Here is a 19,253-nt window from a genome sequence, read left to right as displayed (position 1 = left end):
ACGAGACCAGATGTGCAAAGAATCCACACAAGGCTTTTTTAAGTGTTCTTCTTTCATTAGCACATTAAACAGTAAAGGTACCAAAGTATTTTATTAACAATTGGGCATGTAGAAGTTACTATGCTTTAGAAGTTGTGTTATGTTATGTATACACCTCTATATAGAAACCTGACACTTGCAAAAGTGAGTATTTGTAATTCTACCCCTTCTTTTATTATCAAAATATTAAATATAATTTTAACAAATACATATTCCTGAAAACTATAGAAATCACTCATCTTTTGAAGAATGGGAGTAAATAATTTCTGTACTAAAACTAGTTGGGGACCACAAGAAAAAAAATTTAAAAATTGGTTGGTTTTTCTTTTTAGAGACCTCGGTGTGGGTTTAAGTCCCTCTAAGTCTTCTCCTCTCAAGATTCAAAAAAACACTGTTCATATTCTTTCAGTTATGACGTAGTTGTATTTACTATACTAACTTTCTCAACTAAAATGAGCTATACATTAGCGCACACATTCTTGCTCAGAAAGTGGAGGAGACAGGAGAGGACTTAATAAGTGAACTAAGTGAAAAAGAAAACACATTTTGCTCAAGACAGTGCCTGCTTAAGATTCCTAAAGACAGCCACATTTTTTCTTGATTGTCAGACTATCATGAATCAACTTACCTTCTTTGTGTCCCACAAAAAACTTTACAGTACTTGACACCCACAACAGAAATTTTCTTGAGCTGCCATCAAAGCAGTATCAGGTTGACTTTCAAAGAAATTTTCTTCCTGCTTGTGTTATCTATATTGGGAGATGGCCCTAAATAAATGCTACCAGCCTCCAGGTACACCATGTCCCATTAATGCTGGTCTTTCTGTACTTTGAAAAATGCGATAGTGAAAACAAAGGAAATTGAGATCTCACGATGCCTTGTACATAGCAAGGACTGTTTGGGAAAAGATGACAGGAGGAGAGAAAGACAAGCTTGCTTCCTCTTGCTCAACAAAGCAACTACTCTTCATACAACCATGTGTGATAAGATAGTTATGTTGCAGCTAACAAATGGAACCAAATTGATCAAGCTGGCCAGGAGAACAGCCACTGAGAAATTCAGAAGGACATTTGAATTTGCCTGAAGCCATTCACACCCTGCACCCCCTGCCCCTCAACCCTCCAGGGCCAGTTTATAAACAGAAATAGTTTGTGGGTGTGCTTCTAAGAACACACATTCAAATGGACAAGAACAGTTACCAGGTGAAGTGCAGCACTGTTTACAAAACAATGATTACCTACCTGACAATACCCTACGGATTTATTATGATGCCCATATGCTACCAACACATTATAGAGTGCATGTTGCAAACACGGATCAGCAGTTTTGCGGAATTTTACATTATCTGGAAATGTTCTGTTCATGTCTAGACAAAAGAGAAAAAAGCCAAAATTAAGAGCTGTTCCTTGTCACTTTCCAAAATAACTTTTACCGGTCTTCTGAAGTACAACTGAAGCTTCACTACAGTTCACTAAACTGTTTCGGCAGATTAATTTTTAAAAAACAGCTTTACCTCCATTTTGGCTAAAAGGGCACTTGCATTCAAGGATAATCTATTCCTAGAAAGAATAAACCTATTAGTGTACAGAAACCAATTTCAAGCAGGCCTAAAGAAATTCTCCTGCAGATTGGATTGGACTCTCTCCATGTCTGACTGCAAAGGCTTATATGAAAGCAAACCAGGTATTTAGGCTGATAGATACAAGACATGCCAAATGTATCAAGTCAAGTGGCATGAAATGAGTTGTGCCTCTAGGAAACCATATTCTCAGAACAAGTCAGATGAACTTTCAATTTACTTATTCAGTGAACTTCTACCAAGAAGTAGCAGCCAAAAAACCCCAGACCTGTTCCCGCAGCTGCCGACCTCCACTTAAAAATCACTTTTTAAAATTTAACTTTCTCCATGACGTGATCATGAGAAGAGTTGTTTCTTCACTGGTGCAAGATCATTGAGAATGGGAGTGGTTTCTGATAACCAAGCAGCAGAGCACATTCCCACATGCTTCAAGCTCAATGCTTCACCAAGTAAGGAGTATGCAATTACTGACATTTCCAACCATTAATTTTCCAGATCAAACATTAATAGTAGGATTCATCTCTCCTTACAAAGGTCTAAAAATTAGACATGCAAGTTTGAGCTAGTCACCCCAAAACAGCCCTTAGTTGTTGGAAAGAAACAGGCAGAGTTAACTTTTGGCCTGCTTCACTCCATAAAGGGAGAACCCAAGGTCACATGCACAGACTTGTGCATCTGATCTTTAAATAGAATTTTTCTCTCCAACTTAAAAGTCTAAAAGTAACTTCAAAAATTTTCAAAACCCAAGAGTTGTTCATAAAATATGAGTAGTTGTTTGGGTTAGATTTAACAACAACAAATTGGGTTAAAGTTATAAACAAACTTCAGTAACAGCACCTCCGTACAGATCTTCATGTCCTAAGAATTATCACATTTTATCAGCCTTTTCCAGCATAAAGGAAGAAGCCTGTTACAGCTTTGACACAAACTTCAGCTGTAAGCAACCAAAGGGAGAAAACTCCCCAAAATCATAAGTCGGTAGCGGAAGTCACATGTATGAAGAAGTTATCACACTAATCACTATTTCTTCCTTTCAAAGAGACCAAATAATTTGCAGGAAAATATTTCACTTCACCTCTCATGTGAATGAGAAGAAAAGCAAGGACAAAGACAATTTTTGAGAGGACCTGAACAACAGACAGTTACAGGATAAATAAATTTCTTCTGTTTCTTCTTGGTAGGAAGATTATGAAGCATAGTACATAATCAAAATTTATTCTTTATTAAAGTATATGCTGAATGTCACAGAAAAGATTAATGCTGAATTTTAGCCATGGCTCTTCTCAGCTCTGCAGAGAAAGGGTGAGAGGAGAGTAAGAAAAGTTCATCACATACAAAGCAGGGACTACTCAAACTGAACTCATCTGTAATTCCACAACCTGAAATTGAGATAAGCAACTGCAACTTGTTTTCTGATTGCAGAGCATGTTTTTCCCACAAGGACTGGGGGAAGCCTTCCCTAGTTTTATGAAGGATTTAAAACTTTCCTTTATATTTAGTAACAATATTTTAGTTTAGTGCGAGTGGATGGAGCGAAAAAAAAAAGACACAAGAGCCAAAAGGCTTTACCCTTAATAGAAGATATGGAGCATGGTCTCACAGGATTACTTGTGCCACATTACTACTTTGAGCACAAGAGCAGAGGGTCCCATTCCCTCTCCATCCTGCCCTTTCTGCTCCATTTGCATGCTGTCCTTCCTCCCCCAGTTCTGAGGCTCCTCTGACTCAAGGTGAGGGAACTCAACCCACTCCACAGGCACACACAAGCCAATATATTTTACCATGCTACAAGATGAGGGTCAGAGATGACTTGAGGCAACTGGCAGGAGCAGGCAAGGGCTGTTCCTTTGGCTTCACCACTTACATCCACTTTAATACATCTGTTCCAGGGGAGACATCCAAACACCTCCTCATGCTCTGCACAGCCTACCTACCCCTCTGACCTACTGTCCATTGATCTGCTTTGCTCTTAATAGACATGACAGTCCAAAGGATCACCATCTCAAACGAGTTCAATTTTGGGGAAAAAGAAAATCAGGGTTCTTTTCAAGCAGCAAAATGAACATTAGAATCTTACACTGCTAGATAAATCCCAAAACTATAACGTTCTTGTCATTATGTGCAGATCTGCTGCTTATAAATAAACTAGGTATGGGAGCACAGAACCACTAAGAAGGTCACAATGAAAAGACTAGCTACTCTTTCGTAGTGAATTCAGATTAAATCCCAATAGCAATTTTTTTTACAGTCTTTCAGCTCTCTGAGGTGGCAGTTTTATGCTGCTATGAAACAAAACCAACCACCAGCTTTCCTGCTGATTTATCTCTGTGCAGCAACCATGAGACCATTGGCTTCTTTCTTCCTTCTCACGGGTCTGCAGAATTTCTACCACATTCAGTAACACAAACAGGCAGAACACATTAACCTCAGTTTATAAAACAGATGTCTATTTCAGTACCAAGAACCACAGTCATTGATACTATTTCTGGTGCAGAGATTTCAAAGTGCAGTCCAGAAAACCAATGCTTTTGAAACCAGTCTCATGCTTTTCCTACTTAGGGTACTTCAAAAATCAGGCCTCTACAAACCCCCCAAGCCTTCTTCACCTTGCTATCTCATCCTTCCTTTTGGTCCTGATTCCAGACAGGACAGAGTTAATTTCTGCAGTAGTAGGGAGGGGCTGTGGCTATAGGGCCTGGAGGTTGTTCTACACGACCTCATTATTGCCAGGGGCCTGGGAAAGGGACTGTGTTCCAGGGGAAAAGGGTTCCAACCAGTTGAGGAAGTGGCAGAGGGAGCCACTTGGTACTGTCTATTATCATTTGTTTTCTTTCTGTGTGAATTGTTTTGTATACCTTTTGTTATTAATACTGCTGTTACTGTTCATTTTTGTATGTCATTGCTGTTTCCAGTAAACAGTTCTTATCTCAATCCATGATCTTTGCCTTTGGCCCCTACAGCTCGAGGTGCAGAGAGGAACCAGCACGTGGTTTTCATGGGAGTGTTAAATTGAAGAATACATTTCCTAAACCTTGGCACTTCTACTTTCACATCCAGGTGCTTCCCACTCCAAGACACAGGTGGACAGTAAATTGTACAACTATTTTTATAACTAACATATTCTATTCCACTTACGGTCATTTCATTGCCACTGCTACACCCGTGATGTGCATCTGCTCTGAAGAGCTTCCAGGCAGGATTATTGGTTTGTTTTTTACACAGTAGAGAGCAGAGTAAAAATTCACTTCAGCTGCCAACTAAAAGCACTCAAAAACTCCACTGCAAATCCAGAATAACGTGGTTAAGGCCATAAATTGCAACTTGTAAAAACAGTATACTCAAAGGATTTTTTGAAGTCATCTTCAAGCTTTTCCCTGCAACACCTGGAACTATAAATTGTTTTGGAGGTTTGGGGGGCTTGTTTAAGTCAAGTCCAAGTTTGTCATTAACTAAAGTCAGAAAAATTGAGCCTCACAACCCCTACTACCAAGCAACAGTTCAAAAGTTTTCAGCAATCAAGAAAGCCAACAGGGTTAGGATTTCCTGCGAAAGAACAATATTGCCACAGTATGAATCTGAGAAGCAGATGAAAAAATTCCAGTCTCCATCTCCAAAAGATGATACCAGAATTAGAGAAGTTACAGAAAAGAGTAGCAACAAGGAAGACCACAGATAAAAAATGGCTATCATACATAGCATAAATCCAGGTGGACAAAAGCTCCTTAGTTTAGAGGGAGATGCTTAACAGCATTGAGACAGCACAAATCTGCAAAATCATGAGCATGGTAAACAACATGAAAAAGGAGCAACCAGAAGGGGTTTTTTTTCTCATCCAGCATTATTAGGTACAAACATGCAGCATATGACTTGGCAACTCTCCAAACAGCAGATAACTGGAGACCAGGAAAAACAGTCTGAGGAAGTGTCACTACACACTTTACTCTTCCAGTTCTCCCTTCAGCTGTTCTGGTAGACCAAAGACCAGATGAGGCAGCTGTTTGGATATGACCTGATAGGGCTCCTCTGACAGAGAGCCACAAGAGCTGACAATGCTCTTCCCCTTCCTCTTGCATGGTTAAATGCTTTAAACTCACCTGAAAATTCCCAGCTTCTACTCACAGCTTCAGAGAAGCTTCTTAGTGCTTTGACAGCAAAATATTCCCTGTCTCCAGTGAGATGGCAATGATCATTGTTTGAATTACTTTTCCGAACCCATCATAAACTAAATTAAGATCCTGCAACTATCATCCAGTCCACAGTCAGATCCTTATGCCAGCTGTCACACAGCACAGCTCAGGCTCTGGGACTGACATTGACAAGTATCAAACTGTAGGTTTCACAGCACCTACAATTCCCCCTCATGAAATGCAAGCGTGGAAACACAGATTAGCTGCATGTACATGCCTGAGCACTTACAGACACAGACACGCTTCTGTCCAAAAGTGTGTTTTTTCAATGGAGAGAAAAGACAAGATACAAGAGCTAAAACTCAGAATGGCCCAGCCTAAGGGGAGCTTACTCCAAGGAAGCAGCTTACATTCCAATCCTTTATAGCCTCTGCATTAGGACGGCCACTTTTTATCTTACAACATCATTTGTCCGACTAAACTTTTCTAAAATAGGGAATGCAAAAGCATTGTTGGAATGCATGCCCTTCTCAATGTGTACATAAACTAAGATACAAAAACTTAGACACCTGCATTCTTTAAGCTCTTTTTTAATGGTTAGAGTTAGAAGCCTGTTCCCTCCTGCATTTTTCTTAAAAAACCCAAAATGTTCAAACAGCAAATGCCATATAAAACAAAGTAGCAATAAAGCTCATCAGTTCAGAATCAGGAAGTTAAAGGGCAAAAATGGTGAAAGAACAGATTACAGATTTAATTAGCTGAAAGACTTCTGTTGCTATTACAAATCAGATTTTTCTTTAGAGATTAGACCATTTCTTCACAGTCTACCTGCCCTTTTTAACCTGATTATACCACATTAAAGACTTTCCCATATGAAAACTAGTTTCAAACAGACATGCAAACTGTTTCCAGCTTCTGGGCATGTGAAAGAAAGAGGACACACTGGCTCTTATGCATTTTAAAATGAATTTGAAATAAAGTCTTTGGCTGGCCTTGTCCTCCTGCCCCTCCCCTGGGAAAAAAGTATGATTGCTGTTCTCTGGTTTATAAACCCCAGCACTGTGCTGCGCTGTAACTCTACAGCTGTGGGAATAAATACCACACAATTGCCTGAAAATCCTGGAAATAGCGAACATGAAAGCGAACAGCACATGATTCCGCATCTTACCTTGCTTCATTATTAAAAACAACTACAGTAATGGGAAAACAACACTTGAAGAAACAAAATGAAAGTCAGGCAACAATTCACACTAAAGGAGTCCTCAGCCAAAGCCCACTACAAAATGTGCACAGTCAACAGAAGCACAAGTTCATTAAACACACTGACCACAAAGTTTACATTCACCTTAAGTACTTTGCTCCTTTCATCCCTCCTATGTCCACACTGGTTCTTCCTTTCCAAAGGAGGAGTGTCTGAGGTCTTCATTATATCTTTTCCTCTACAATAAAGTCTTCCAAGCCATTTTTCTTTATCTTTTCCCTCACTTGCTCCATGTTAATTTTCTCTTCTGCAATCTTCCAGTCAATGCAGTAGCTCTTCCAAAACTATCTCCTCCATAGTTCACAAATAGATCTTTATCACCTCCCAGTATTTTTCCTCCCCCACAAAAATATTTTTATTTCATTTTAACCTGCGTGGAAAGCCACCTACTGACCCTTCATGTCTTTGCCTAATACTGGAAAAAAGTTGTTTTCAACTCTCTTGCTGCAATTTTACCCCGATTAAATAGTTTGATGCTTCTCCAGACCCTTACCAAGGTGGGCTTTAGAAAGTCATCTTACTAGCTCCCTCTTTACTCATAGTAAGAGCTCTACTGTTTCTAGTTCTGAGGAGGATATAAGCCTGCAGATTTCTGGCTAGTGTCCATATTCATAGGAGCATGAAGATGATGCTCCAAAATACCTTACTAAGGCGTGTAGTCCCAAAAGCCCAAAGTACTGCTGTTGTGGGGAAAGGCAGAGAAGAAACTCTGCATAAACCAAAAGTGCTTGGAGGCTTATCCAACTCAAATAAGAATCCATAAAGCCCAAACTTTGAGTACGTGGGTTTTTGCAAGAGGTAAGAGACAACCTGCCTTTCGAACCAAATAACCTCAGCATTGTTCCAGAGCAGAGCCCAACCCCTTGACAATTTAATTGGGCGATTCAGCCAGTATCAGCTTTGCCACAAGGGTCTGCTGTAGCAGGTTTCAGGACAAGTATCAGTTAGATCAAATTCCCACTTGTTTGTCCTCACTTACTGCCTTTTTCCTCCCAGTGGGCCAGCCTAAGGTCTGGTTGCCCTTATACCCTCCCATCAGTATTGGCCACTGATCAGTGTTCACAGAAAGCACACATGAAAATGGGTATAGTAAAGGAGGGGTGTTTCACCTCCTACATTTCTCCCAGGGATTGGCATTTAGTGTTTAATATTTCATGCATCAAGTGGATTCCCCCACCTCTCAGTTTATCAAATTCCTTTTTAAACCAGTTCATACTTCTAACCTCTGCAGCACAGTAACAAGCACCACAACTTTTCTAAACCTGCAGCGTGGCAAATTAGATTCAGTGTCCTTGGTTCTTATGTTACAAGAAACAAACAACAATTGCTCCTCATTCACCCTCTTTTCACCATGTATAATTCATGTAAACCTATCAACAGCTTTTTCTTATCAGTCTTCTTTCTCAACCTGAAATCCTAGCATACTTCATCTGCCTCATATGAGCTTCTGTACCACATCTTCAACCAGCCCTGTTGCTTCTCCACTGTCCTACGGGACAGAAGTAGGAGAAACAGACTCAAAGGCAGGTGTCATGGCTCAAAGTTACAACTCTTCAATCACTCAGATGACACTGTAATGTCTTCTAGTTTATTCCTTCTCAAATAATTCCTAATCTTTCGTAAAAGCATTTCTTAATGCTTTTAACCATATGATGAACCTGGAAAGACCTGTGCTGTTAAAGAGCTTATGGCTAATCTAATTTAAGTGTTAATTCAGCACTTAAACCACTACTACAGAAACATTAAGTTTTCCATGACGTAACTTGATCTCTAACACTTAAGGACATAGGATGGATAAATACAGACAAACAGCATTATCAAGAGAATAACCTGTTTTGATTGCTTCAAGCAGCTTGGCATTCTTCTCTCCTTCAAGCAGTCTGTGGTAATACCCAGGGTTTTGTTCCATGTTGGCTTGGGCCCCACTTACAATCATCCACACCAATGCACGGTGTTCATTGGGGATGCCTTTCCTGATATATCTCTTCACTGCAAGACAAGAAGTTTGGTTTTGTTTATTCATTTTTAAGTAATTTTTTTAAAAAAATCCATCTGTATTATTCCTTTTTAAATGAGCAGCCTGAAGTTAAGAAGTAATAGGAAAACTCTTGACGGGAGATTATATTTTCTCTCCTATGCTACCATTTTAGGATAAGCATTCACTTCTTCACTACACAGTAGATTTTAGATCCAACCCTAAGTTCCTGTCACTCAGACTCCCCCTTCAGATCTTCAGACTCAGGTTTTCCTCCCTCCTCTCTTCCCCTGTTAGAATTTTGAATCCTTTCCTCTTCTTTTACTTTTCTGGATGGAGATACAAGCAGCAATGCTCCCCCTTGATCTTTATCCTTTTTCATTCAGACAAGCACTGACTTGACTTTTCCTACATCACCAGTGGCCTCTGACATGATGGCTCTGCCCATTCAGCTCTAACATCAATGGCCAAATTACCATAACCCTAAGGGTCAGCTTAGCACCTGACCACTGAAATACAGCAGAAACTGAGGAAATTAAATATATGCCTCCTCTCTAAATGAGCCCCGGAAGAACTGGAGATGTGAGTGAGCAGCAGATGACTTTTTCCTAGAATAACTGTGGAAGTCTTTTCAAATCTAAAGTAGCTCTTATCTCCTGCATCATTTTCATCATAAGGGTGTGCTTCAGTGCTTTTTTTAAGCTGATGACTCAGTGTAAATAACTATGATGCAAGATTACAGGAAGAAGCATCAGGCTAATGACAATAAAAGCAGCTTCCTCCTGGGAATGGTGTAAAAATATTAATAAGAAGTCAATGCTGCTTATGGGTACATAATCCTAAATCAGCATTACCTTTTCTGACCCAAAAAGACAGCTGAATGCTTAAGATTCTCCTCCTCTTTTGGGGGAGAAGAAAAGGACAAATGAAAGAGACATTTCATACTAAATGAATCATGTTGTATCAATAAAAGCATCAACGTCTCCTCTCTAAACTTTATGAGGCTCAAATCCGCGTGGGGATTTTTATTCCACCCACACACTGCCACACACAGTATCAATACCTAGCCAGATTTTATTGAATCACACAATCCTGTAATAAATGCTGCCTAAATTAAAGGCCTTAAAAACAGCAGAGTGAAGCGAGGTTATACAACTCAGCCTTCTAAATACGTTCCACCTAATTACAGCTGCCTATCCTTTAGGACCCAAAGCTCCTTCCCCCGTTTCACCCAACATAAACATGCACATATAATGAGCATTTCACCCACCTAAAATCTGGTGTTTTCTCTCAAAGAAACATATTTGTAACAAATGCCTGGTCGTCAGGGTACAGTTTCTGTTTAGCTTTTCACTGAGGATTTATATTATGGATTACAGACTCTACAGTTCTATCTGTAAAGTTATCTTAACTACAACCTTCTTTTAGACTAGAAATAATTCACTTGTTTCCAGGGTGGTTTAATAATCCCCACTTCATCCTTTTTTACATGATTTTGAACTCTAATGCTCAAGAAATCCTATAAATTGACATAGCAAATACAGAAATGACTATCAAGAACCAGTCCCATTTAGGTTACTAACAGACATTCAGATGAGCCTAGAAATAAACTTACTAGCTAAAATACTGGATTATCACATTTTTAACACATAATCCCAATGGCATTTTTTTCTGGAAGAACTGTAAATTCTGTAAGCATAGCCAACATTGATATCCAACAACACACAGTAAATTCCAGAGAAGCACGGACAAGCCTTTGACAGTGGCACAGGGAGAAAGCAGCCTGGAGCACAGCACACATTCATCATTCCTCAGTGACATCGTTCTCACGGCAATAGAAGCCAAGGGCTTGTATCACCCCAAGTGACTACTGACCCAGCTCCCTCACTCCCTGAGGAATGCAAAAGCCCTTTGCATTGTGCTATTTTTCCTCACACCATTATAACACTTGCTAGAATCTGCGAACTGGCAATCAGAAGCAGCAAAGTAGTTTTGAAAAGAAGGACAGCTGCAGTTTAATAGATATCATTTATATATGCAGATAGACACAGATATATTCTATATATAGAATTGTGTTTATACATATATAGGCTCTCTTCCACATTATCTTTGGGAACTAAGAAGCCCATAACAATAGTTCACACTGCAGAATATCCTCCCACTGTAACATCTGAGAAGCTTTCCCAGATGAAGTCAGATCATGCATGTGTCTCCACTCACACATCCAATGCCAGTTGTAAACCAAGGGCTTGATCTCAAAAGTAGCTCTGTTGGATACCCCCAGGCCTCAAGTACTACACACAGAATCACTCCCAGGACAATCATAGTATGTGCTCTAAATTCTTGAACATACATAGGTAAGAAATATCTTTATGTAAAATCTTTGCCTCTGTTCATTAACAAAATATGAAACACCAATCTTTAAGAAACCCTCCCCCTCTCTTAATAATTCAATTGCCTCTGACACTTACTGCCAGTTTCACAAGTTTAGAGTCACACTTTATGAATGTGGTTTCCTTTTTTCAAGAAAAATCAGCTACCTGAGAGAGTAGGAGTCTAACAGTGATGATAAATACCCAAAGTAATTTCAAGAGAAAAATATGCAGAAAATAACATTTTTCTATACACTTATAATTACATTTAATGTACACTACTTATAATAACAAGATGTAGAAAAGTCATTTCAACCTGCCTGTTCTTGTTTGATGGTAGAATATGAAAATTTTGGAGATTTCTGCTTCAAGGTAAGTGTTGCCTTTTTCTCCTATTAACATTGTTTCACTCTACAACATAGACTCAATTTATGTAGCCAAAAACTCCCAAAAATTTAAAACCAAAAAACTATATAATCTTAAAAATATTAGAAGAGTGTGACGATTTCGAGAAGCATCTGTGCTTCTACTTTTTCAAGTACTAACAATTACTGTTGAATGTTGAGAAAATAAACTTGGGCCCTAGAAGAAAAATTCTATAAAAGAGCTGGAAACAGCATACAAGGAAGTGAAAGCTTTATTTCATTAATACATAACAGAAGAAACAGAGCACCTAAGTGCTGTAAATGTTAAAGTTCCAGTGAAACTGACTCATTCTGCCAAGCCCTGGGCTGGAGCAGAAGTGCTCGTGTTATAATCACTGTTTAATACATTTACTTTTCCCTTTCACTGTATTTTATCAAAGATCAGAAAGTGTCATCTGCTACTGGTCACTTTTGACTAGTACACCAACAGCCAAATTCTTTTGTGTAGTATGACTTTGGTCAGAATTAGGATAGTGTGAGCAATTGTGTCAGTTTATTGCCCACCGCAAACAAAACAGAGCAGAAAGCTGTATTTTTGTATTTTAGAGCTGAATGAAACAAGGAAAAAATTAGGAGGATCTCAGTAGTGGCAGAGGGAGAGAAAGACACAGAAAGATGGCAAGTGACAAACAATGCTGATGAACTCATGTGCAGTGGAAACAAGGTGAAGATAAGGGTGGGTGGGAAAACAGAAGACCAAAAAAAACCCAAAAAAACAGAGACTGGAGAATAAGTGAAAGGAACTGTCAGCCAAATTCCCATGACCTACCCTACCAGCAGGCTGCAATACAGAACAACAGAATGCACTGCTTAATTACCATTGTTAAAATGTAGTCTAATTATTTTTCTTTATAGTGGAACAGAATTATATACATACAAACCACCCTGGATATGAGGCAAACTCAGCAGCATGTGATCATGCCACATTTCCAAACCGGAAAATTAGCACAAGTCATCACTTCTTCCTGTTCACCTGGGCAGAAATTATGAGCTTCTCTGTGTGTAGACAAATGGGTGTGGAACTACTGAGATACCACACATACACTGTCTCTCTCATAGCTACTCACAGCAGGACACACAGCATTGGTTCACAGCTACTGTGTTTGGGGAGGGAAGTGGCAAATCAAATATTCTTCTCAGTTCTAGCTTATGGCAGAGCCAGCAGCTCTGAGCAAAGCTTCATAGCAATGAACTCAGGTCCTGGAGGAGGAGGGAAATTCAGTGGATAACCAGCAAGGCTATTTGCCTGCAAGGAAATCACTGCATAATCACCTTGCAGGATAAAGGACACACCTGCTTACACAATTCCATGTGCATGTCACAGACTTCAATCTTAATACTGAAAGGAGAAAGAAAGTATTTAAAAATCAGTAATGGCACAGGTCAACCTTTCACTCTCCTCCTCTGAGGTATCAGATGAGGCTAATGCAGAAAGCTTTTCGTAACAACTCTGAATCAACACTCAGACTACATTTCCCCAATATTACTTATTCCTGTCCCTCTCCCTGGAATTACATGCACATGTGAGAATCCATAGCCTACAAATCCAAGTATCTTTGGCAAAAGTCAGTAATGTCAAGGATGATGCACCAGCCCACAAGGACTTAGGACAGTCCAGACCCATTGCCTGCGTCCCCTCAGTGGATTTACAGAATCCCAGTTTCCACAAAGTGCAGCCTGCTGGAGACAATCAAGCCACGTTAAAGGCTATTGCCATTATGTGCCCCGCGGGGCAGCATGACCATTGGTTCTGAAGCCTGGTGGACAAGTTCAGAGATTTGGTCAAAGTTTTGGCTCCAAAGTAAGACCAAAGGCATTCCCACCGTTAGTATCACAGTAACATTCTGTTTCTAAAATGCTAGACCTGAGAACACAACGAAAGAGAAGTGAAATGAACTCAAAAAAATTGCTAAAAGCTGCCACTGTTACCACTCCCACATTAAGGGAATGAATCAAAACTGAGATTATTTCTCCACAACTAGAAGTTCTGCAGAATCTCAAAATCCTCACTAATTCAAAATGGCACGCAATTATCACTACATTCAAACTTGACACCCCAAACAAAAACATCTTTACATTTGTAAGAAAAATAAGATAGAAGTAGATACTTTCTGCTTAGCAGTGTGTCATCTAGCAGCTACAGCTCAAACCTACATTTTCTGGAATTTCACACCCTTAAAACAGACATCTGTACACAAAATACACGGTTATATTTAAAATGTCTCACTAGTTATCCCGTTCCTGGTGCCAAGGAAAAAAAAAAAAAAGGCAAAACAACAAAATCATCAGAATCACCAGCCGAAAGCTGCACCTGGAGCACAGCTCTAAATACTTTACCTATGTTACAATGTCTGAATAATCTTTGCTTAGTTTTACTTAACTTTTCCTTAACATACTTAAGAGAACCCTGCCCAACTCCAGAAGACACCCAAAGAGAAAGCAACCTGATTAGCAGCATTTAGAGCAAACAGGAATATTTAGATGTATGTATGAAAACATAACCCAGAGAGAGAGTGGGAGGAAACTCCACCCTTTTGTTTCACAGGATTCCCAAACATCTTCTGACTATCTCCATTTATTTCTACCTGTATCTCTTGCAAGATAAAACATTACTAGAGATTTTCATGCTCTTTGAAGCAGACATTAACACTTCCATCAGCATTTTATCCAACGTTGCATTAGCTCCTGCATTAGTCATACCTTCTTCACTTTGTAAGGCATTTATCATCAGTTCTTCGCAGACACCTTTTTAGCTGCATGGTCAAGGCATTTTACAAAAGGAGGATAAGGAGAGCTAGAAAATCTCAGCAGCCTAGGGAACTGTTAAAGAGGCAGTAACTGAGAGCCCTAACATCCTAATCCCTGGGGTTCAAGACAGCATCTTCTACATAATCTCATGTCTTTTTAAAGAGAGCACAGAGTAAATACAGCTAACAGCTGCAAAACAGCATCCTCAAGTGCCAGTGGCCACAAGAGCTGTGTTACAGATATAACAAGATATTCCTTTGCTGAAGAGGGATTACTCCTTTGGAAGGTTTAAATTAAATCCTTCTAACAACTAATAATAATAAGCATACTTCTTATGCATTATTACTGTCTACACTACTGGTTTTCATTTAAAGACAGAAATGGTATTCAACATTCAAAACCACAAACTTATTGAATCCAAACATAATGCACTTTTATACCTATAAAGAGGCATGAAGCTCACCTTTTAAACTCTTCTGTATACTGTTATTCCCCTTTAGGAGCTTGGACCATTTCATTGCTCTTCTAGTGAGTACCACTAGGTATCTGGAAAAGAATGCTTCATAGGATGCATAATCAAAGTCTTCTGGCCTTTCAAACCCATATGGATCAACCCTACAAAATAAAATAAAAATTACATTTATACATACCTACAACTGAAGGAAAAAAAAAAAGAAAAAAAAAAGGCAAGTATGCTTTAAATAACTTCCAGTTGCTATTTCTAAAAGCAGCTTAAGACTCCCTCCTCCCAGCAAAAACCTACTTTACACAAACTGTTACATGCCATTTAGCATATCAAAGCTGTTTAAGTAAATTAATTTAAACATGCACTGTTCAGTCAGTTTCACAGATTTCACTGCTTTTTAAGTAAGGCATTTTTGGAGCAAAGGACCCACTGTGTGCAAAACTGACACAAAATTATGGCCACATAAAAGTCTGGGAGGTATTTTTCTCCACAACACAGGCAGTTGAAAAGTATGAGGTATAGCACAACAGCTCCAACATGGCCTGAATTCTCTTTCCAGACAGTTCCATGCAGAAAAATGACCACAGAAAGTACAAGTGTAACAAGTTACGAAGGTTATTTTTTAAATGGGTAATTTCTGAATTTATCTTCATGAAAATATACAATGTGAAAAAAGACAAATCCTTGCGTCAATCTACCTTCTTCATATGTAGTACAAAACTGCTTATTTTGTTATCTTTTACAATTCTTCAATGTCACAGCACATTATCTAAGGCAGCACAATAATGACAGAGTATCAGAACTGCATGGTTGATTCTGTTCTGACATTTCAACTTACCTTGCTAAATTAGATTTATTACAACTTCCCAGGGTGCCCCGTACCTACAGCATCCCACCTGAGTACAGGACATTAATGGGATTGGCAGAAGTTAAACAGGCTCGGGGTCTGTCCTGTCAGACAAGGTTTCAAGACAGACTTCAGGATTTAACTTCCCAAAACACTGCCTGTTTCATTCATGGCGAAGGAATTTGGACACGGAGCAGCAGTGCCACAGCCTTGGGAAAACTGGCTCACGGGAGCGTCACAGGTAGTAAAGCATGAATCAGATGAGGAACAATTAAATATTCAGACCTCAAATTGTTAGTGCATTGTTGGTTGTTTAGAAGAATCACCTTAGTATTCGTGTACTCCTCAAATCTGACACAAAAACCACAGGTGCAAAAAGCAACGACAGCTCCGACACAGGTTTCTCTGAACAGACAGAACGTGAAAACACACACACACACACACACACACACACACACAAAACCCCCTCACACGTCCATGAACACACATCTCTTATTTACGACCGCGACTGGCCAGGCAGCAAGTACAGATTAATTCCATGCTCCACTCCATTCCCAAGGCAGAAAGGGGAAAAAACAAAGAGGGAGCACGCAGGGTTTTAGGGAAGCCACCTTCCCCGGCTGCCCTCGGGCAGGGAAGGTTGCGGCGGGCGCTCGCTGCCCTCAGCCACCAGCCGCGCCCGGGCCGGTCCGTGGGGGCTTTCCCCGGCCGCAGCCCCCGGCAGGGCCGGCTCCGAGCGCTGGGGAGGCACAGCTCGCCCTCCCGGCGCGGTGCGAGCCCGGCGCTGTCGGCAGCCCTACCTGTACGCCCAGTCCCGCCCGTCCTCTCGCCTCGCCATCGGCCGCCCCGCTGGCGCCCGGCGAGCGGGCGCTCCCCAGGCCGAGCAGCGCCGCGGCCGCGGCCCCGCGTCGAGCTCCGGCTCCCCAGTTCAACTCTCAGCCGCCCTGCGAGGGGCGGGGGCGGCCGGCGGGCCCGCCCCGTGCCCGGGCCGGCGGCGGGCAGGGCAGCGCAGCGCAGCGCAGCTCCGCGCCCGCGGGGCGGCCCGCCTCCCCTGCCCGGCCGGGCCGGCTGGGAGACGCGCCTCTGATGCTGATCCCGCCTTAGATTTGTGCATTTCACGTTTCGCTCACATCTCGAGGAAAAAAAAAAAAAAATCAAATGTTTTAGCACGAGGAAAATGTCTTACTAGTACGGGGGAAGAGTGGTTTCAGGTACAGTTCTTCAAACCCAAGGAATTTCCCTATAAGCAGGAAGAAGAGGTGGTTGCATTATTATTTAAGTTTGCTTGGTTGGTTTGGGATTTTTTTTCCCCTCAAATCGTCACAATGTTCTTTTTAATTTCCCCAAATTGCTCATTACGGTCATAATCACAGAATCACAGAATCACAGAATGTTCTGAGTTGAAAGATGGAGCCACAAGGATCATAAAAAGCCCAACTCCTGACTCTGCAGAGGACACCCCAAGAGTCACACCATGTGTGTGAGAGCACTGTCCAAATGCATCTTGAGCTCTGTCAGGCTTGGTGCTGCGACCCCTTCCCGGGGAAACCTGTTCCAGCACCCAATCACCCTCTGGGTGAAGAACCTTTTCCCAAAACACTGAAATATTGCCAACTTCAGCTTCTGCTGATTAGTTTCCACCATAAACTAACATTTATTTAGATCTGATTTAAATAATAAATGGCAGATTGTAAAAAATGCGGAGTAATAGTACAGAAAATTATACTAAAAAAAAAATGGCTTCCCCATTTCCAGAATCCACCTCTGAAATTAGCATACTGTTCTTCATCTTTCCAGGTCTCGAATAAAGCCTGAAGACCACAAGGACTCAGCCCTACCTGACTGCCAGCAGCTTAATTCATAACACACCGCAAAACAGAAGGGAGACAGCAAAATTATATCCCTGCTTGTCCTTTTCTGAATCAAGTTCTGACTTTGCACCCAGCAAAGTGCTTGGAAAATTACAGCTCCTGCTGGGGAAACATTATCTTGTTCAGCCAGCAAGTAAGAGTTGCTGCAGACAACAGATGGGATTTCACAAGGGAGATCAACAGTTGTTCCAGCACACTCTTCAGGAAAGCCACCTTCCCTCTGCGGGATCACAGGCAATCACCCACACAGAGATGTAAAAGTAGTTCGGCTCCAATGGCAAAGAAAAGAAAATAAAGAGGTTTGTACTTGGTTTAACTGCCATTGCAGTGCTGTGGAAATTTGTGATTGTTCAGCAAAACGTAATTATTACCTTTTTTTCGCGGGGGCCAGGAGGGAATTCTGTGCTTCAGCGGGCATAGGGCTGCTCCTGCAGGAGGGTGGTCCTGCTCAAATTACTGTGCGGCATCACGGGCTGGCTCGGGTTCCGGCAGAACCGGAGCGTGATTGCAGCCCAGCCCGGGGAGAGCCGCCCGGGGCCGCCGCCAAGCCGGGCTTGACTCGGCGCCAGCGTTGCCTTGGCGGAGCGTAGGCAGAGGCACACTCAGCAAACAGCTCTGCCCAGCGACATGGCCACAGTCTCACAGAAAATCCTTGGCTGAGGTGTGGATGGGAGGCAATGTTGTCCCACGGAAGAAGAGAAGGAAGCCTCAGTTAAGCAGAATATGCTTTTCTCCCCTAAATCGTGAAATCATAGGCTTGTTTGGTAACGGAGTTAAGCTTCATCTGTCAACATCAGGCCCTTTGGTGTGTATGCCCTTCAAAATGGATGCATCAAAAGTTCCTTGCAAGCAGCAGATTGTTCCTGTGATTAATTAAGGTACATCTGCTGTGCATCAAGGGTAGCCTTGTCTATAGCACAGTGTACTTTTACTCAAGCCTCAAATGTTATGAACAGTTTCTCTTGCTCTAACACAAATACAACTATGTGGCTGACTCAGATTTATGCCTGTTACACACAAAAGCTCCCATTGAGAATGCTTAGGTTATTAATTGATTAATACAAATAATTCCTAAATTTCAGCACAATAATTGGATCCCCATATTTTGTCTGATAATTCGAGCCAGCCCACTGTCTGGCAAGGGAGAATACCTTGGTTGCCCTTCCTGGGGTATCAATGCTGCTCCCTTCTGGGGAGATATCATGTTGCTTTTAAAGGCGTTCAAAGAAACTAATGCATAAACCCTCAAATCGGAAAACTGCTCTGGTGGTGTGGTCAGCAGAAAAGGATACAATTTACTTTTGATCCTTTTCTTCTGAAGGAGCTGTTGACTGTGTCAGAGTGCAAAAGGGTAGGCTTAGCTGGCATTCAGACCAGTGAAGCTCACAGCCTTCCTATCTGCCACCTGGTGCAAAAGGAAATATACTTTATATAACCTCTCCCCCACCTGCTTTTTGCATCTGAACTTTATCCCTGAAGTTTTTATGTTATGATGAAGTGTTTGGTAGAAATTCTCATCATTCTGCTCCCAGAGTAAAACAGT

At 41.1% G+C, this 19,253-nt stretch overlaps 1 protein-coding gene across 3 annotated transcripts in view; it reads right to left on the bottom strand.

The window, feature by feature from the left end:
• Positions 1-18,191, bottom strand: part of GRTP1 (growth hormone regulated TBC protein 1) — a 35,990-nt gene extending 17,799 nt beyond the window's left edge. Inside the window, exons 1-4 of one of the 3 annotated variants that reach the window (XM_066176729.1) lie at positions 18,082-18,187; positions 14,990-15,141; positions 8,837-8,995; positions 1,281-1,405 (exon numbers count right to left, since the gene is read on the bottom strand). In XM_066176729.1, the coding sequence (XP_066032826.1) occupies positions 1,281-1,405; positions 8,837-8,995; positions 14,990-15,141; positions 18,082-18,128 (483 nt within the window). In that variant the 5' untranslated portion in view covers positions 18,129-18,187. Of the gene's footprint in view, positions 1-1,280; positions 1,406-8,836; positions 8,996-14,989; positions 15,142-16,639; positions 16,780-18,081 lie in introns of those variants that run through there. The other 2 variants (XM_066176730.1, XM_066176731.1) reach the window with 2 other exon arrangements.
• Positions 18,192-19,253: the final 1,062 nt, after the last annotated feature.

Source organism: Chamaea fasciata, unplaced genomic scaffold (genome assembly GCF_029207755.1).
Source record: "Chamaea fasciata isolate MVZ Bird 193981 ecotype frontalis unplaced genomic scaffold, bChaFas1.0.hap1 SCAF_2, whole genome shotgun sequence".
Taxonomy (NCBI): domain Eukaryota; kingdom Metazoa; phylum Chordata; class Aves; order Passeriformes; family Sylviidae; genus Chamaea; species Chamaea fasciata.
This window is presented reverse-complemented; position numbering and strand designations above follow the sequence as displayed.